General features: G+C 41.7%; 1 protein-coding gene across 2 annotated transcripts in view; it reads right to left on the minus strand.

Moving 5' to 3' along the window:
- Window positions 1–21,459, minus strand: part of gpc3 (glypican 3) — a 167,928-nt gene that overhangs the window by 58,490 nt on the left and 87,979 nt on the right. For both annotated transcript variants that reach the window (XM_074674851.1, XM_074674852.1), the window contains one exon: window positions 6,404–7,089. In XM_074674851.1, the coding sequence (XP_074530952.1) occupies window positions 6,404–7,089 (686 nt within the window). The remainder of the gene's footprint in view (window positions 1–6,403; window positions 7,090–21,459) is intronic.

Here is a 21,459-nt window from a genome sequence, read left to right on the forward strand (position 1 = left end):
CCCACAGTCAGCAGTTATTCTGCAGTGGTTTGTTCAAACTTGAGAGTCTATCAATAAAATGAAGAGTGAGGTTATGTTAGCTCTGCTTGGTAGATGACTGGCAGGACATAACCAGGATTTACTAACGTTACACATTACAGACATGTCTCAGAGCACCGGACCATCAGCTGCGCTAAATATAAACAGCTACTAAACTACTTACAAACTGACAGTGTTTACTTGTTGTTACATTAGCCTACAAATACATCAGAGCATCAGCCGCTAATGTAGCTACATATAGCCAGCTGCCACAATGTTTGCTTGATGTCATGTTTAAAAATTGTAGCGCTATGTATCTATACTGATAAAGACCTTACCTCTGTGCGTTGTATCCAGTAAAAAGTTGTCTTGAACAAAGAAAATTTGTTTTGATCTGATCTCCATTTAATTCCAAAACAAACACACCCCGCACTAAAAGTAATCTACGACAGTGTGTGGAGACTCCGGGCCACAAGGTGACGAGGAAGTGCGATCAAAACAGATCCTCCTCATAGCATCTTTAAAGAGCTCAAGAAAAGCTATAACCGGCTTGACGTTTTGACAGCCATTTAAGAACTGATTCTGTTCCCTTTTCTGCCCCAGTAAAAACTGTGAACACTCAGAAACCTCAGTCATTTCTGATCATGGAATACTTTTTGACTAATACATCAAGACTTTAACCCCTTCACGTCACTTTCAAATAAAAAGAAACTGATAAAATGACAGTTGATGATATTGCCAGCTGAATGAGAAATGCTATATGGTGATGTTTCTTTCCAGCTCGATTTCTGTAATTCCCTTTAAACCTGCTTCATGAAATTCTCCCTCAACTGACAGCAAATGATCCAAAATGCTGCCACAAGACTGTGAACCAGGTCCAGGAGGACAGCCTCATTACTGTCATTCAACTCACCCTTACAGCTGTAAACCACGTTCAAAGGCCTCTGTGTACTATCTGTGACCTGCTCCCTCCTGACATCACAGTGGATCCTTCAGGTCTTCTGATCAGGTCTAATGATGTAGACGGAAAACTAAAGGTGGTGATAGTGTCTTGGATATTGTGGCTCCAAATCTTCGTAACAATCTTCTTGTGAAAATTTTTCTGTGCTGTTATCTCTCTTGAAAAGCAGCTTGAAACACTTCAGATCCTCTGATGTATTGACTTTCTCATACTGTTGATATTGTTGTTATCCAGCTATCACTATTATTTTAGTTTATTTTGTTATTGTTTCACTTTAAATGTCCAGGCTCTCATAGCCCCTCTGTTCAGAACGGTCTGATTTAGTGGGCGTGACCTTCATATGTAAATGAGCCACCGCTGATACCGTCCCGCTCTTCTACGTCACTGAGAGCCACGAGCTCCGAGTGCACAATGTTTAGAAAACAGCGAAGTTCCTTTACCCTAACATTACAGGCTAAAACAACAGGCTAACCGCAGCTAAAGTTAGCATCCTGAAGCTAACACAGAGACAGGGGGGACACTGAGGAAAAGCTCTCCCATCTGCTCCACAGCACACAGCATTTAAAATACTCACATTTCCAGGGTCCGAGGTTTGTTGGCAGATGGTTGGTAATGCACCTGGATTCAGGACCAGTCTATTCACTAGCCCTCTGTTGTACTGTCCAAAGTTGGAAAAGCAGTTGGCCGTGAAGTGACTAGCACACACATGCACAGTTTTACTGAGTGTAGCTGGAACATTTCCTTGATAAATGAACTCTAGACACTTAGTCTTGTCTTCTTCCGAGATGGGAAGCTTGTGCATGGAACTATGTGGCTGTTCACAGCCAAAAACAGAGCAGCGATGGCTCTTCAACTTCGCATTCTCCCCCCCGCTGCTGGAGGGATTTTTCTCCAGCAGCGGGCAGGGAGGGGGTTCGGGGGTTCAGGGGTATCTGCTCTGGTGGACCAATCAGGTCAGACTTGCTCCTGATTGGTCAAAAAAGGGAATCGCTGACGTCGGAAAATCCCCAAAATCCAAACAGCTTGTTTTAGGTTAGGATTTTACAATCACAAGCACTACTAAGTACAGGTTTTGTCATTAAATATCACATTTTTTGGGCTGGGAGGAAAGAACAAAGACCAACAAATTTCACTTAAAGACTTAATAAAGTGATTTCATAATATGAGACCTTTGAAGCCTTACCAAATAATCTGCCTTACTGTACACTGGGGGTAGCAGCAGCTGGAAACAAGAGTTAACAGCTTCAGCAGAATAAGCTGTTTGGCATTGGCCGAGAAAATTTGGCAAATTTTTTCATGGAGGTGATTCACAAGCCCAGTTCTGCTGCTTATCCCACGCTAACATATTCCTTCAAATGTAGCACAAATTATAAAAGGGAATAAACAGGCTTTCCAGTGGTAATCAATTTAATGCCACGAAGCACTGTTACAACAAAGAAACAATCTGCCAAACACACAGTTCTTTCCTTTCTGTACTTTATTTAAATGCAGTGAAGCTCTTTGAAAACTGTGCTGTGGTAAAGATGCTTCACCAAGTTAACTTTACTTACTTTTGTTTCTCTTGTGGGGTTGATTTAATCACTCTGTGCTGCTTATGTCCTTGTTCCTTTTAATCTACACCATCCCTGGAAGTCTAAATAATGACTTCACGACCAAAATCTGCAGCTACACAGAGACAGATCCATGTGGGGCGCTCACTGCTGAACCATGTTGACCTTAACACGCTGTGAGGTAAATAGGCCAGACGGGTAAGCAATTATTTTTGCACCTGAATTGTTAATAAGACACTGTGATAACATTCAATTCCTGAACTTCTTGTTTGCTACTTTCTCCCTAAATAAAAATAATCATCAGAACACCTAAATAGCAGCATTTTTGCTGTCTGAATGTTATTACTTTGAGGGATTCTGGTAAAAGACGATGGTCACCGTTCTCTCAGGATAATGTGCTGTGGTATTTTTCTCTGCCTTTGTTCTTGGAACAGAAAACAAGCCACATAATCCACACAGTCATGAAACAAAGGACAGTTAGATTAAGAAAATCTGTTCTCTATGTTGTGGTTTCTCATATTTGAGCTATCACAGAACAATGAGGAATGATTTTCTTAAAATAGCAGAATTGAAATCAAGCTTGTTTTTGATACAGTGGATGGAGAACTTGTAGTTAATTGGATTAAATATAAAATACTCTGTGGGAGTACTTTAATCCTTTTATTCATTCCCTGTAAGCGTGCAGTGGTTGTTCCAGGTGAAGCAATCAGGTGTCGTCTAATTCTGGTTGATCTCTAGTGACTCCTCACAGAAGCAAAATTAGCCTTTAGCGAAACAATGCCTCCGTCCCTTCAATGACATCCTCTTAGTGAGGAGTGTCGCTGAGAGATTACATTCAAACACACACAGACACACACACACCACCTTGACACATCTCTGAACAATACACCATCACAGCAGGTTTAATCCCATATACTGGAACCAGAGTCAGAGTGAAAAGTCATCTTTGGTGACTCGAGCTGCAGGCCAAAATAATCACAGACAGGACTCAGACAATTTTAGATAAGGATCTCTCTGTCTCTGGTTTTCTCACACACACACTCACACACTCGAAGCATTTCCCCCCAAGTCAGCGATTCATGGATGCAGCCACGCCCTGGTGCTGTAGAGTAAGTGAGGTCAACCTGTGTGTTAATAAATGATGGCTTCTGAGTGGAAACCTGGTCACTGTGGGGATTTGGGGTGTGAGAGTGAAAAGTTCAGCAGATATACAGAGGCAGAAGCACATCCAGCGCTGTAACTCTGGCAGAAAAAGGCCTCCATATTTCATGAGCACTTCTCCCTCACTTCACATGTGGGCTACGAACAAACTTGACGGTTTTATCGCAGTAAAACCACACGTAACGGGTCACCAACGCTGAGGAGTGACAGACGAGTTCTAGCGAGACGTGCTGGGAGCATCCATCTGTCTGGATCTGAAAACGTACAAACAATAAAATCTACGCTTGTTCTCATGCCACCTCTTTGTTGCTCCAATGTCTCTGTCTTGATTCAGCTCAGTCCGAGGCGCAGTCTTGCACTGGAAGCGGGGTAATAATGCAGAGTAGGTCAGGTAAGAGGTGAATGCAGGCTAACCTAGCCTCTCACTCTCAATCATTTCATATGTCTATCATCCATTTATGTGCTGTGCATTTTATCCCTGATTGATGGGGTCCACACATGAAGTTTGCACTACTAAATCATTCATCCCACAGTGTAAGCTCAGGGATGGTGCTGGCTCAACTTTACTGCAGTGCAATATCATTTGGCAGCACATTATTTCAGTCAATCAAACGCAGAAGCCCATTTCTGGAAGCTTGCTTTGTAACATGAACATCATGTCCCTGCATCCAACAGAGCACATTAGCTCCCTGTGAAATGTGAAGTTAGTATTAAACAGTGTGGGAAAGAATCACAAACAGCCTGAGGTTTGGATTCTGACCTTCTTAATGATGTGTCATATGATACTGATCGTTACTAGGGACGGGCAGTGATTTTGAAATATTTGCAAAGTCATTAACATTAAAAAATCGAGAAGATCATGTGGCCATTGCTTTGTCCTGACTGCAGCAGATCGCAGTTTTTTGCAGGATGCCGGAGCTGTTATGCAGCTATTTCACAAAAAATCAGGTCAAGCAGGACAGGAAATAGTGCACAGAAACCATCAAAAATGCCAAATGATTTTAATATTAAAACAAACCGCGTCCAAACCAGATCATATTTAACTGAACCACAGCAACAAACAGACACAATGAACGGAGCCTGACCAGAAGTCAACAGGCTGGAGAATTTACAGCCAAAACAAGAACAAGGAGACGCTCAAATATGGATTGGTAAGTGTGGGAACTCCTTGAAAAATAATAGAAAATGAGGTGCAGAGCAAACTCTGCATGTCACAAGTCATCAACAGCTATGCACAGTAGGGTGACCAGGCGTCCCACTTTGTGTGGAACTGCACAGCATTTTAATCAGTTTTCCAAAGTCGTGCAATTTGCAACGATGTCCCGCATTTGATCGGCTCCAGCTCTCCATAATGTGTCAGTCTTCTTTCTGAAAGTATGATTTTCATCCACTAGCTGAAAGAAGGCCATTACTAGGGATGGGTACCTTTCACATTCGAAATGATATGGTACTGATGCCCGGTACCTGGCAATCGGTACCGGTACTCAATGGTAGCAATTTTTGCTACTTTTTGTGTTTATGTGGTAAAAATGCTATTTTTTTAAATAATAAAGTACACTTTCTTTTTCAATTTAACATATTTCCTCTTCAATATATAAACTTGAAATGCTGTGCTCATGTCCAGCACAGAAAATCACCTACTCTTCCACTCCATCACAGTCACAAGGATGCATTTAGGTACCTAAACATTGTACCTTTTGACTTCACCTGAAGCAGTACCCGGTACTTTTGACAGAATTCAGTCGGTACCTATATAAGTACCTGATTCAGTAACCATCCCTAGCCATTACCATTACATTTGTCAATAGCCAATCAATATAAACGTACATATGGTTTTAGGAGTTCATTGGCCTGTCATCCTCCTTACCTCCGACCACTGACACGAAAAACAAAGGTAAAAGTCTCAGACACCAGAATTTGGTAGAAAACAATGAAGTTCCTCAAAGAAAAAGGAGATGAGAAAATGTTTTGGTAGAAAATTTATGATTGACATGCAGAATGTAACAGCCCTCTCCATCTTTGTCAAAGCGTAATGTTGGCAGGTAAGTGTATGTGGGTGGGCGGCGGCTTGGGGTTGGGGGGTGTCTCCCAGTATTTTTTGAATAGTTATGAGTGAATATTGTAAAGCTCTTTTGCTTGAAATGCCCTTTGTTACCAGCATGCTCAATAACAGCTTTAACTACAGGGTGACTGTGATTTTACAGGTCAAAGTTAAACAAATACTCTTAACCTTTAATCCTGACTCAAACTAACTTTGGGATCACCATCATTAAACAAAATTGTTATTTCTTAGATCCATGAAACACACAGTCATCCATCTATCATCTCTAATCATTACAATTAAAGTTAATCCTCTGTTTGTTTGTCGATTCAAACATGAGTCACTATGTGCAACTTAATCAAAAGCCAAAGACTGATCTGATTATTTTCATGCTCATGTGAAGTCTACAGCTAAGTGAGTCAGCTGAGTCAGAAATGGACAACGATGTGCGTGTTTCAGCCTCCCCAAGCACAGCTTTAGAGAAGCAGTGGAAAGATGGTTGCAAAAAGGTTAATGCTCACTGTGCCTCTCATCTGTTTCAACTGTACGCAGTTAAATTTAATTCTCACGTCTTTAAACTCACCCCGACAGTCATTGTTTTGTGGAATTTGTAGCTATTTGAAGTTTCAGACTGATCTGAAGTGTGTGTGTGTTAGAGTGTATCAGACTCACCAGCGCAGTGAGACGAGTGCGGGCGTTCACGGCGTGCTTCAGAGCCAGTTTGATCATGGAAGGCAGTCGAAGAACAACAGCCTCCATGTCCTGCTCGCCCCTCATCCCGCTGGCCAGCTTCCCCAGCCCGTCCACGTAGCTCCTCCAGTGAGGCTGCACCTCAGCTGCTCCTCCCAGACAGCCCTGCATCACCGTCTGACAGAAGCCCCTGCAGGCCGGTGGCCCCAGCATGCCCTGGCAGTGCGGGCAGTACCACAGCCTCAGCAGGGCCCGGCTGCAGTCCCGGCCGGGCCGCAGGTGGTCTGTGGTGTTGACGACCTCAATGCCCAGGTTGAGCGCCTGCAGGAAGACTCGTGTTGCCAGGAGGGAGCGAGACAGACGGGTCATCATCAGTTTGGGATAAGGGCCAAATGCTCCTGAGTCCTTCCAGGCTCCTCTCACACACTCCTCAGACGCAGAGGACACACTGCCCCCCAGCAGGCGGCGGTACGTCAGAGGGAACAGGCGACCATAGAGCACTGCCACCATGTGGTCCACGGTTGAGTCTGAGCCCAGGATGTAGAGCGACATGTCCAGGAAAAGCTGCCCAACAGAGCTCTGAGCTCCACTACCCAGACCGGGGAACTCTGACTTCAGCATGGTCAGGGTGGAGTTACGGCCGTGCCGCAGCACCAGGTCGAAGGCCTCTGCAGGGACAGAAGAGAAACAGAAGAGTCAAAGGGAGTGAAAGTGAAGCCGTTTGTTTTAAAGATATCACATCGCGTTCAGCAGGTGATGATGTGCCTCAGCAAACACAACAACCACGCCAAGCTGTCAGGAAATGGGAAGCAATTTAGCAGAAATACGTCAACATTGGATTGAATGGATTTGATTCCTCCCAAACAACCATCCCATCCTTAACAACCGCAGTCAGACAAAACATCCCACGCACAGACTCCCTCTTCCACGTTTCCAAGTTTTCTCAATCTGTTGTTTTCTCTAATGGGGCTGCTCACACAAACACACAGGGCCAACAAACACACATCTGAACACACACAAAGATAATAGACAACAACTTTGAATACAAAGGCAGTTAATCTTCTAGCGAAAAATAGCAGGATTTGAGGATTTATCTCTTCATGCAACCTAAAAACAGGCTTAAAAAGAGTCAAAGAATCATAAAAAAGCTCCTTTTAAAGAGAGCAGTAATCTCAATATATTAGTCAACCAAAAGCGGCATGGCCGTGAGGATGTCTGCAGGGAGAAAAGCTTGTCGGGGAGAGGGGTGTGTGGCCGGCACAAGGAGGGAAAATAATCAGTGGCGTTTCAAGGCACAAAGTGGAGTCTTATCAACAAGGTGGCACAAGAAGCGAGAGCTCTATCATCGACCTGGTAGCAAACTGAGTGAGGACCCAACAACAGAGGGGATTTAAAGCTCCATTACTGAACTTAGCAGGGGAGCTGAGAGTCAGTGAAATGAAGCTTTGGAAAGGAGAATAGCAAGGGATGCTGAAATCCCATTTACACCGCAGCTAGTCCACTGCATTACTTTGTTGAGCGTGATAGCCACAACCGCTTTGTGAAGGCGAGGGCTCAGGGGAGCCACTGGTTTAGGAGACATTAGAGGAAGTTATTGGTTTTTGTACTACAGAAGCTTGCCTTTTCATTTTTGTTATTTGATTTTTCTTGCTTGGATAGTTTAATTTCTTTCTCTTCATGCTTCTCTGAGGTCAAATGAAGCTCGTCAGTCAATGCAGAGCTCTGGCTGCTCGGAGAAATGATGTGACAGCTCTGTCTTTTTATTGGACGTATAATGTGTTTTTCTGCGTGCAATTTCAGGCAAATAACGAGGTCCATATGAGAAGATGACGATATCAGAGAAAAGGAAATGAACCTCGCTCCCTCTCTCTGATGAACTGCTGCTGCTGTGCATTTCAAAAACCAAAGCTCTGAATGAAGAAATTCAACAATTACCTTTTTAATATTCCATCTACAGGTTGAATTTTACAAAAATAAAAGTTTGGTCAGTTCAGTACATTTTTATGTTTCTTCAGCCTTCATTCATTCAGGGTGAGGTACTTTATGGAGGCCTACAACTGCTACCAAGGCCTGCTGCTGTGTTCCTGAGTCAGTTCAGCCTTGTGACTCGTCCTCTCATCCAGTTACAAACATATGGATGGTACAGCACAAACATAGAACAATAAGTGACTCTAATTTATGTTTGTTAATCTGCTCTCACTAAAATAATAATCTGGAGACAGCATATTTCACAGCAACCGCTGACACAGATGGTGGTAGAAACGACCAATGAAATATGAATTTCAAGCTACTTTAACCCTATCATGTGAATACATCAAAAACAGGATCAGTTACACAACAAATGTGCTACACTTTACATACTAGGCATGGGAGAAAAAATAGAAAATCAATACATCAGGATTTTTTGTTTGACAATATCAAAATTGAGATTCTTTGGCAAAAAAATGTTTTTTCTTTTCTTTTTTCAAATTAACAGTCTTTATTTTAGTCTTTGTTTATAAATTGGATTGAATAAAAGTTACCATTTTTCTCTAGCAGAGGGTGAAATGTTTCACTCTGACTCATGTGATGTGTGTCTGTAGACCAGTTGCAATCTAAGACTGCAAGGGAAGCTCAGTGGTGATATGTGCTGCTGTGTGTACATTTCATTGACAAAATATGCGCTAGAATTTCTTCATCTTTTGTTCAGAATCAGCTCCTATCACAGGTAACTGGCTCGACCTCCTTCTCATTCATCCCCGCAGCGTCTCAGCGCTTAAACACAGTCGGACGCTGAGTGTCTTCTGACTTCAGCGGGGAAGCGTAGAGTGGGTTGTTCCACTGTGGAAACTGGATGGTCATTGGCCATCAGACGCTCAGCGTCTCTGGGGGTCTATGGGACAGTGGGCTGGCCTGGACGCTGGGCTTCTGCATGATGATTGGATGATCTGTCTGAGGCTGAATTCCTTTTTGACAGTGAAATGAGCCAGTCAGCGATCTTGAAGTATAACCCTCCACTGGAGCATCTTCTCAGTTTTACAGTCAGTTGTTCTGGACTGAGGAGGCTTTAACGATCCCCAGCGAGTTTACCTTTCTTATAAACGACAAGCATTGAGAGAACACAAGTTAAATCCCTGGAAAAAACACCTGGTTGGTACGACAGGGTCACAGGTCATCATCTTGAAAAGAAACAAATTTATGATGTAGGCTGAAAAAAAAAAAAGAGCTTCCCCTCCTTGACTGACCAGTAGCCGCCACTGCTGTGGACATTATCATCGTCGTTTAACTTTTTCACATGGTCTGGTGTTTAAGCAAACTTAAAATCCCCAAAAAAACTCAAATAATTAAATCAAATCGGCACCCCAAAAATCGTAATAGAATCGAATCATGAGAACAGCATATTGTCCCCGCCCTACTTTACACTCTGTGTGAGCACTAAAGTGACAGCTGACACCAGTTTAACTGGAAGACTTTATTTTTAGTGACTAATTATTCACTTCACAAGCTTAAAAACATCATGTAATCAAACAAAGGAAAGGGTGAGACATTGCAGGTCACATGGAGGAGTGTGGTGATTTCCTGTGCTGTGGTTCAGACTTTAGATAGCAGGGATAAAATTAAACTACATCCCAGTCTTCCTCAGCCTCAGGTGTAAATAAACTACTCATAATGAACTTCTTTTTATATTACAAAACATCAATTATCTCATGAGTATCTGCTTTAACAGTGTTTATCATGCATCCCTATTGAAAAGTGATAAACAGCTGATCACCAAAGCTGTTAGTGACATGAATGATTAACTGAATAAAAGTTTAAGAAAAAAAAACTGTTTCCCCCTTTAATTTAAGCTGAGATTCACTTAGTTTGCTTTTTGTGTCAATACAGATTGGGTAAGCCCCCAAACATTTTTAATTAATGTAAATTACACATAGTTTCATTGATTTGTCTTGTCCAGTCTTCAGTAATTAACAGTGTTAGAGCAGATTTTTACAATATTCATAGGTTTGTTATTAGTGAGTAACCACCTGCCTGTATTTTTGTTTTTTGGTCCCAGAATGAGCCTCTTATCTGTCTACATAAAGAGCTGCCCTTGAGCTTGAACTTTGTCTATTTTGAATGTGATTTTTAATTTGGCACAGAGTTAACACTCCGCTGACATTTGAGGTGTTGCATCGGCTGAGATGGTTCCAATGAAGTCATCTTAAGTCTTATGTGCCCTCTGTTTGACTGTTTGGTGTCAGATCGGTCAAGGTAAAATACTCTTTCTGAATTTCTGGTTTTATCTTGTTAACCCTTGTCTCTCGTCTTTTTCAGCTCCTGTTCAGCTTCCCCTTCATTTGTTGCATCTGTGTCTTGTTATGCACGCCGTTATGCTTTTCTTCTAAAGTCCTGGGCTGTGTCTCAAATCGCATACTTCTGCACTAACACTATTTTGAGTGCATTTTCACTGACGATGGGAAAAATGCACTTTCATTTTTCAATTTCCACGCTCAAAACGCTTGGGGGCAAATATAGTGGACATTCCTCACCCTCACCGTTCGCCACAAGGAAAGGAAGGATGGAAAGACTGGATGGATGGATGGTTGAGAAATGTGATCATTACTTTCAGTATGTGCTTCAATTTAAGACACCACCACTCGGTAAGGTTTTGTTCACTGCTCTCATAAGTACAGACTGAACACAGCGCACTTGTTTCCTCACTTCCCTTCCAGATTATTGCGAGCCGTCTTAGTTCATACATCCATCCATACGGCTGGTTCTATTTCCTCATGTTTCGACCCTTGTTCCTGATTTGCTCTGGACCTTTTCTACTGCATACCAAACCTGCTTTGATTAAAGACCAAACTTTTAAAAACGCTGATTGTCTCTGCTGCCCGACTCCTCACACTGTGCCTGACATTTGGTATGCTAAAAATGGAGAAGCAGAGAATATTCTCAGCAAAGACTCGTTAGCGATGTGTTCCCTGTGATAGAGCACATCGCTCAAAAGCATGATTAGGGGATAATATGATAAGAACTCTTAACTCACACAAGGGGAGATAATTAACGTACATCTGCACAATATTAAGGCACTATCAAATTAACTACAGTATGCTGAGGTTGGTGGTATCTCTGTTGTTTCTCACAGCATAGCTTAATTAATGCAGTATTAAAATGCTTTGTCATATTTTACGTTTCTATACTTTGATGTCTGGCTGTTAAGAATAGCCGTTCGCTTGTTTCTCAAAAATTCGAGCCATGGTAGTTAGCATATAGGGCATTACACTTTTCACCTATTGGCAAAATGGAATAAACACCTAATATTTAGTTAGTTCAGAAATTACGATCCACTAGTTAAAGGGGCTGGGGCGAGTTTGAATATGCTCTTGAAAAAGTCTCCCTTCTAGATATAAGCTTATCGTAATCCACACTTTAAAATAAGATTATCAGCACCAATATTGCTGGTTACAGGTTATTTCAAATAGCTACTTCTTAGCTTCCAGGTCAGGTCAACCAGGAGTGGATTGATTTACAGCATGTCTAGGATCTATGATTTTCTCGGCTAAAAACGATTTCTGTGATTAATTTTGTAGTGATGGTGGACACAGGAGCCTAACTGTCGGACTGTACTGATAAGTCCCTTTTAGAGCCCAACTGATTAATCAGTTGGGCCAATTAATCACGCCAATTATAGCCTGTCATTGATTAATGAACATCAGCCAAAATGTAGCTTATTATAAAAATATTTGCTCCTCCGAGATTCTGTCGCTCCTGCCTCTGTGTGTCTGTGTGTTGGGCTGCGCAGACCATGCTTTGCAGCCCCTCGTCTCCCCCACTGACACTCAGTCGACTACAGAGGAGGACGGCAACAATTGATTTACTCCATCGTCAGCTGTGACTTTGCAAAACAATGTAAGTCTACACTTTAATGCTCTATAACAAAAGCACACTGTTAAGACATGCCAAAAAGAGCATTCAAGGTTTTTTTCACGCAAGTTTTAAAGAGTGGGTAACAATGTCTAACGTTGTGCAAGTTGCACCTTTGTGAATTCAACAAAGATGTATGTAACAGTAAATTCACACGTCCACCATTATCTAATGTAAGGTTATAGAACTGCGTTTTAACATCTGATTAGTTTTTTTTTTTTTTTTGTGAAATCAATAGAGATAAATGCTATCTAATGTAATACTATAATACGGCGTTTTAACGAGTAAGTTGCTCATTGTGTGTTTACAGTTTGACTTTTTTTTCTACTTACTGTGTTTAAAGTTTGACTTATTTATTTAAGGTGTGTACAGTTTGACTTTTTTCTTTATTATTGTGTTAACAGCTTGTTCTTATTTATCATTGGTTTAAACTACAGTTCTTATGTTGACAGTTTTATAATTTAAGTTCCTTGTTTTAATTTAATAGTGTTCTGTCTCTGTCTTGAATCATATGGGTATTATAAAAATTTGTGTTCATGTACAGTATATATCCTGTGCATATCAATGAATTTATCATATATATCAGCCATTATATTGGATATTGGCTTTTTTTTGCCCCCGGTATTGGAATCGGCTTCGACCCCAAAAATCCCATATCGGTCAGGCTCTGGTCCCTTTCCTTGGCACGGTATATCCAGTAAAAAGTTGTCTTGAACAAAGAAAATTTGTTTTGATCCGATCTTTATTTAATTCCAAAACAAACACGCCTTGCTAAAAGTAATTTATGACAGTGTGCGAAGACTCCAGGCCACAAGGTGGCGAGGGATTGCAATTGAAACAAATGCTCCTCACAGCATCTTTAAGATGTATTTTACCTCTGTGTTGTAATCAAACAATTACACAACTCAAGTTTAGAACGAAGTAGTTTCAACAGTTTTGTGTTGACTTCACATCCGAGCTCAGGAAACAACTTGAACACTTACAGCGCTCTGAAGGAGGTGTTCTTAAACAGATCTAAATGATGGCATATTGTCAAGATAGCAAATCTAGAAAAAGTAGTTCAGTATTTTCCCTTCACATTCATCAATGTCACAGTAGCCACTAAATGGAAGAAGTTTCCTCATCTCGTTTCTACCCATTTATCCTCTGAGTGAATCAGCGGTGAACAGGAGCAGGCTGTGGTTGCAGATCTAAACGTGTGGGTGAAGACGAAACAGGATGGAGCACAGCGTGCATGCTCAGCATTACAGTCACAGGGTGGATAAAGGTTAGGAAAAGCATTTGAGCGTGAGTGTGTGAGGATGCTCGAGAGGGAGCAGAGCACATCTGTTTAGATTTTCAGGCTGCGGCTGCCCTGCTGCGTCTGCGGGGCACTTCCCCCTGTGATCAATGAGCAGGCAGATGTGCAGAGCGCCAATTCAGACAAGGAGACAGACAGGGAGGAGGTAAGAGGAGCACACACATGTACAGACAGGGGATGCTAGAAACAATTAATTCATACAGAGTGTTCATTCCTTTTAATTAAAAAGCTTGATCCTCCAACCTTTAATATCTGTTTACTTGTCAGGAGGCAGTGAGAAAATACAAAACCACCTCACAGCTCATTCCTTTTTGCTTTGTTTCAGTGAAAACCTCTTAAATCAAGCCCTGTAATTCAGCTGCCAACTGAAGTACGTATCTCTTACACCACAAAGAGGAGAGCCACTTTGTAATGGAAAGAGAAAGACTAGAGGACTCTTCATAAATGCATTACAATGCCTCTAAGTACCCAGGGTCATCGTAAGAACCATTGCAACCCCATTTCCTGTGCACGCGGCGCGCTCTCCTTCATCAGTGAAAGCCTGCGCGGGATCAGGTATCCTCTAATGGAGGGAGGTGGGCTGTATGTCAGGGACCTGTGACATTCTGGGTACGACTGTGGGAGGTCAAGAGCTCACAGAAATATATTGGGTCAGGCTTAAAATTAGCAGCAGCATTTATTTTGTCAGCGTCACAGATGGAGGCTGTTGGCTGGCTGCTGGAGAAGCGTTTCTCCTCTGAGACTGAAGGCTTTTTACAGACTGATCAGCAGCAGCAGCAGAGGGGAGAGTGAGATTTCTCTGCTCGTCCTCTTTTACCTCTGTCCACCTATTTCAGCCGCCAGATCATGTTTACTCAAAGGATCTGAGCCCTCTCAGTTTTCTCCTGCATTAAAATATGCCTCACTGAATGTCGTCTGTAGGCTCTCTGACTTTGATTCCATAAATCTGCAGCAATAAATTATCTGAATTTCTACTTTATCTCACAGCATTTCATCAAAGCCCTGAATTAAACTATGATCAAGAGCTGCTGGTTTCAGGTGGGTTAAGCAGACATCCAATACATCTGAGCCAAAGTGGGGGTCACATTTCTGACACTTTCAAGTGACTCCAGCTCAACATAAAACAGGCTTTTCACATAATCCATGAATGACCTGTCAGATGATCATGTTTGATGTCCGTGAAGCCATCAGTGGGAGTGTTACATAAGTCAACTCTGAGGCTCATAACCCTCCAGACTGACTGAGCGACTGCTGACTGGATGACACACCGAGAGGCAGACATGCACCCTGCAGCTTCATCAATCAGCAGCACACACCTATTATCCCCAGGGGAGGGAAACATCAATAAATTACCCAGCCAATGAGACTAATCCATTTGGCCGTGTGAGTGTCACCTCTAGATGCCAGAGAGACGGATGGCAGGAGCTGCTGCCACCTGGTCCTGGTGACAAACAGAACCTGTGCTGGATGCAGGGACGAGACCAGAGACACATGCCAGCACGCCGTGCAGGGTGGAAGCCTCGTGCCTACAAAGTGTCAGATTCAAGTTATATTTACACTCATGCACAGGCTGACACAAACTTCCCAGCATGCTTTGCTTTAAAGTCATGAGTCTGCCTAAAACAAAAGCAGCATCTGCTCATTGACTGTAAACAATATGCTGTTTTTCCAGACACACTTCACTCAGAGCAACCTGTCACAGGTAACCTGAGAGCAGCTCCACCTGACGAGCTGCTCTTATGGGAGTGCGGGCGCCTGATGCTTATGGGATGGCGGCGGCGGCACCGAGGCAAGGCAGGTCAGGGGGTGGGCTGATTCCAGGAACGAAGCAGACAGGATGCTGGTAAAGCCCAGATAGCATCACCAGCAGACCATGATGGCCAGTGGACAGCGGGGCAGAAATGAGACAAGTATTAGGTTACTCCATCTGTTAGAGAGCACCTCACACACAAACACACACACACACCAGCACACTGATACACACAAAGAAATCAAACCGCGCACAGCAGAGGCCAGGTGGTGCCTGTGTGGGCGAACATTTGGCGAAGCATAGTGGGAGGGAAAGGTGTGATTCAGGTGTAAGGACCAGTGCTGCACACAGACACACGGGCAGATTTTTCCTTTCATTCATTTATCTGCCTCCACAGGAGCAGCTCCACTGAATAAGGAACAACAAACAGCCTCTGCTCTTCTGCTTCCTGTGAACAAATGGATGTAGGAGGGTGTTCAAACCCGACCGTGAATCACTCACATGGTAACATCTTTTTCTCTTGTTTTGCTGCAAACAAACCGGTAAACCACATTTCCTAAAAACACCTTATGTTCAGACAGAGGGGCCTGGGTTGATGGCGTGGCAAAGTTTGATCAAAAGAAAACATAGAGAACTTCTCTGCTGGCAAAGTAAGGCTGATTTTATAAAAGCACAGTCAGATATAAGTGAGGCTGACAATGAGTCATCAAACAAAGACCAGAGTATATGATGTCATATCTCGCTCCTGGTTCAACCTCTACAAGGTTAGACGCTGTTTTAGTGACCAAGCAAGGGGAGGAGTGAGGAAGTAAATTTACTTTAGTAAACTGCACCTTTGTTTTTGAGACACTGATCTTCACTTGTAACTTTCACTCCACTACATTAGCATGAAAGCACTAAGATAAAAGTTCCAGGAAGCGACTCAGCCAAGCAGGATTTTGAAAATGTCAAACACTGTAGACTGACATTGAACAAGTGGAGCTTGACATTCTCCAAATCCCGCTCAGCTGGGTCGCTTCTTCGAACTTTTATTTTGGTGCTTCCAGCAAGTGGAAGTGTGAATTTGCATAGTAGCTAAATATTTAGAAGTTGTAGCTACATATTTATAAATTGTAGCTAAATATTTAGAAATCTTTGCTCAAGATTTAGAAATCTTGACTTAATATCTAGAAATCTTAGCAAATATTCAGAAATCTTTCATAAATATTTAGATATCAAAGCTAAATATTTAGAAATCTTGAATAAATATTTAGAAATCATTGTGAAATATTTAGATATCAAAGCTAAATATTTAGAAATCTTAACTTAATATTTAGTCTGAGCTAAGTATTTAGAATCAGGACATTTATCTATAAAATTTAACATCTAGATATAACATTAACAGTCAGATAAAACATTCAACATCCATACATATAATATTTGGCAAATATATATTGCAAATATTTCTCAAAATCTGCACAAAAAATGATTTTTTTGGGGCAAACATTTTTAAAATACAGTTCGAGTCACAATGAACATATTTAACATTAGAGAGGCTGGATTATATTCCATCTGTTTTAACCCTCGAGCACTAATGTTGGATGATTTTCACCTGTATGATTGTCTTCATAGGATTTTCATTGTCTTGCTACTGTCTGAGTTGTGTGGGCCCTTGCATAGCTTCAGGCTGTTTACTGGCGTCATCAAAGGTATGTGTGTTTCCGTCTCCCATCCCTGTTTTCAACCAACATTAGTGATTAAGGGGTAAAACTTTTTTTTTTTTATCATTATTTATCATTAAAGTCAAATTTTTCTCAAAGCCTTCACTGGACAATTCTTAAATGTCCAAGGATTGGGTAAACCAATAGAAAAAAGTTCCTGGATTGGTTTTCAAATTTCTTTTTTTTTTTTTTTTTGGGGGGGGGGGGGGGGGGGGCATTTTTCACCAGTGACTCCCTGATTTTTCACTAATCTTGTAGCCTTTTTACCACAGAATCTGCTCTGCACTTAATATGGAAAAGTAAAAGAGAAGTATTTCATTTTTCCATGTATTGCTGTATTTTAATATGTTTTGGTGAAAAGTATTTTTTATTTGGTACTTTGTTTGGATTTTGGTATTTTATTCAATTTATGAAGAATAACAATAAATATATATATGACTAACATTGCATTGAAATCTGTTGGTATGATTTCAAACTAAAAAAGTCTGGTACTACCTATCACTCACTGCTATTTGTGCCTGTATTAACCTAGTTACTATTTTATTTCTGGTTGTTAACGGCTATTTTTGATCCTATTATTTCTCACAACACATCTGGAAAACCTGTGGCCTGTGAATAAAAAAGTATGTAAATAATGTTTCCAAACAAATATAAGGTAGCAGAAAGTAGACACATGTATTCTTAAATGCACTCTGTAAAAAAAAAACAACAACAAAAGAAACAACTGTTTTTAGATTTTTTTTAAGCATTTTAAATACTATCATATTTAAAAAGCAAGTCCCCCTGCACTTTAACTCAAGTCATAACCTGACTGAGCAACTTGCTGAATGCTCACTCTGTTTGTCTTTATGTAGAATCTTCTTTCTGAAATAAATTGAATTAATATTTATCGAAAAAAGTAACTGAGAGAAATGTCCATAGCAATACCTCATGTCCTCCCATATCTAACCCAACGAACAGGAAGCTCTGACAGATACTGCTGGCCCGTACAGACACAGAATATCCCAGACTGCTTCCTCTGCTTCTGTATTTCTGTATTTCACAATTGACTCCATTGATCTCCAGCTCTGTGGTTCTCGCCAGGGTCAAAGTTGAGCCGTGCTCTGACTCAGACCGACAAACAGGCGCTACCAGAGGACACAGTGTGCAGAGGAGCAGAGGACACGGTAAAGTGGGAAGGACACAGGGGCAAAAGTGAACTGAAAACACGCAGCAGAGAGCTGGAGGAGGAGGAGGAGGAGGAGGACGGGGTTGGTGAACGGTGCCAGAGCATGTGGAGACACATATTCAGCAAGGATGGCTTTGAAGCTGCATTCAAAGGCAGCTGGAGTCAAGCGGTGCCAGAGCTGTGAGACACATCGCACACCTCTCGCCAAAATTTAGCCAGGGTGAGACAGAGCTGACACCCCTCACAAACACTCACCTCGCCCACAACACACACACAAAACACACACATACAGTAGACGCAGTGGATGCTACCTCTCAGAAGTGAAAGCCTATTCCAGTCATGGATTCAATTCCAACACACATACAGAGACAGAGTACACACACACACACACAGCTCTTGTTGCTCTCCAGGGTTGTGATTTGAGGATGTGGATAAAGAGCCCGCAGCTCATCCAGAGTGCAGACAGTTTGAGTGAGGATGAGAGAGGTCACGACAAACACAGCTTGAGTACTCCTCTCCAAATCAAGCCTCGGAGCTCGATTAATCCAATGTGCATCTCTAAGTAGATCCTGTGGTTTAAGATGAATACACTCCCACTCATTCAGCCTCAGTCTATCCTTTGTGCTTCCAACTCATCACCCTCATTCCGCACAGCTCGCTCACAGACAGAAACAAATGTTACAGGAGAAATATTTGCATTGCCGTCTCATAAAGTGCTTAACAGTAACGTAAGATGACTTTCTTTTCTTTTTGAAGTCAGGCTGTTAAGACATAAAAGAGCAGCGGGCTGAACTGAAGTGAACTTCTAAAGAAAAGCAGCGAGGGGATACAGTGTTTCTGAAGTTCTTGAAACAGATGGGAGCTCAGTGTGAGACAGTGAGAGAAACAAGGAGTGTGAGAGATGGAGGGAGATGGAGAGATGGAGTGAAGCAGAGAGGGTGATACTGGACGGCTGCTGCCCTCATTGTGAAAGTGGAGCGCCGGCGTCGCTACAACACAAAGACCTCACAGAGGATTCAAAAGGATGTTAGTGATTAGTTTGATGATGTCAGATTTCTGTCTCATTTTTTTTACCATAATAATTTAAGTCAAGATGGCCTCAGCATGCACAGATTTCAGTCAAATGACGGGCGTGGACGCATAGCGGACGAATGCTGTGGAGCTGCAACACTTGCCTGTTAACTGTCCATCACTTCAGAAAATAACATGGATAAAAACTTTAAAGAGGGGTTATTGGAATTTAAAAAAAAAAGCTTTTTACTGTCCCCCTGGTAGTTTTGAGTGATTGAAAGTTGTAAAAAATCCCTATTTTCTCACACTGGTGTTAAAAAACACTTTTTCAACTGGCAAGTGTCTCTTTAAGGCTCCCCACTCCAAACCCCCCTTCCTTCTGATTGGTCAGCCCTTTGGGGGTCTGTTGGGGTATAGTTATGGCTAGACCTTGGAGGCCTGCCCTTCCAATGCATCATGAACCAGTTTGGAGAACCTTATGTGATAACGCCATCATTTCAGCAAGTCTCATGTAGATCTCACAAAGATCTCAAAGTATTTTAGAGCAGACAGTTGTGGAGGGATTTCTGCAGATTATGTAGTAATAAAATAATAAAAATAAAAATAAAAGTTTGCACACATCTAGAATGAACATCGTAGCGGCGTTATTAACATGATTTCTCTTTGCTAAGCTTGTTGCACCAGCTCTCATTTCGTTGTTCTTTATCTCCTTTTTTTCTAATCTTTTCAGTTTTCTTCGTTTTTGGAGCCTGTCATTACTTTTTATGCCTTATTAGTTGGCCATTGACACCAAACTAGTTGCATCTGCAGTGGTGTTTTTACTCTTTTTGTTCATCTGTGTGTCTGGAATCCTACATGTAACGGTGGTTGCATTTTGAGATCAGCTGTTAGCAGTCCATAGCATGTCAATGCTAACAGGTGCTAGGTCCAATGTTCCCTGGGAGCAGAGGAGAGGAAGGCAAGGACAAGGTGCTGGAACTGTGTTTTTCTAAGAAGAGATGACGTCAACCTGTCCTTCCATCCATAATTAGGGGAATGTGCTGTCTCCAATAGGATGGTTGGACTAGCCATGCTAACCCAGCACCAGTGGGACTACAAGTGAGCAGAGTAGCATCATGCTATTCAAAGGGCCATGGCTAACAGAGCCAACTCTTGACACAAATGCCATATTGGAAGGATTTTACCTGCTGTAAACAGACAGGATACAGGAGAGTGAGAGTGAACAAACTGGCGAAGAAGTCCAGCTCGGTACTGGACCCTGTGGAGGTGGAGGCTGACTAGAGAATGATGATCAAGCTGTCGTCTCTGATGGACTTTTTTTTTTCTTTCTAAATGACACTTACTATTCATATGGACCCTGAGTCTGAAATAAAGCCTATCTATCTATCTATCTATCTATCTATCTATCTATCTATCTATCTATCTATCTATCTATCTATCTATCTATCTATCTATCTATCTATCCTATTCTATTTATTTTTGAAGTTTTGCAGTATTCACTTTCTTTAATTGCTGCTGTGACTCAATTTCACCTTTGGCAATAAATTCTATTCTATTCTATTCTATTCTATTCTATTCGTTACTTATATCCATGTTTAAATATGTAACAGAATTATACCCCCTCAATTTTTACTCACACACCCTGTTAATGCATATCTGTACTGGAATCCTTCTCTTAAAACTGGCCCCAGGATGAAACCCGTTAAAGTACAGACAGTTGTGTGTGGTAAGGTCAGTAAGCTGCAGAGGTGGAGAGAGGTGGAGAAACACTGCATCATCAAACCAATGGTGGTTGATATCATTCATGCAGACAGATAAAAGCTAAATTTAACTAAAGATTCCAAATTTAATATTTATTGTCTAAATAACCTACCTGACGTAACTTTATTAACAAAATATCAGGATAAAAGTATCTGGTTAGTGAAAAGATAGCATCAGTGCTAAATTAGTGTAAGCTGGTTTGCCGCTGCTGCTAAACCTTCTGATCATTCAAAATACTCAGAGTTTACACCAACTAACCAATTATTATATGATGAACAAGCTCCTCCTCTTGGGGTTTTCTATCTCATATGAGATTTTCTGGAAGCATAACCAGGGCTTTCTTCTCACCAGATAGTGCATCCTATGTAACTGTCAGGCATTTAGTTTGGGTTTAAACTGGTAACAGAGTCTGCCAATTTCCTCATAGTGTGTCCCAGTATGAAACCTTTCTTTGCCCCGTGC

The sequence above is a fragment of the Halichoeres trimaculatus genome, unplaced genomic scaffold, assembly GCF_033239565.1.
Source record: "Halichoeres trimaculatus isolate MK-OKI-2021-1 unplaced genomic scaffold, fHalTri1.1 fHalTri1_scaffold_7, whole genome shotgun sequence".
NCBI classification, from domain to species: Eukaryota; Metazoa; Chordata; class Actinopteri; order Labriformes; family Labridae; genus Halichoeres; species Halichoeres trimaculatus.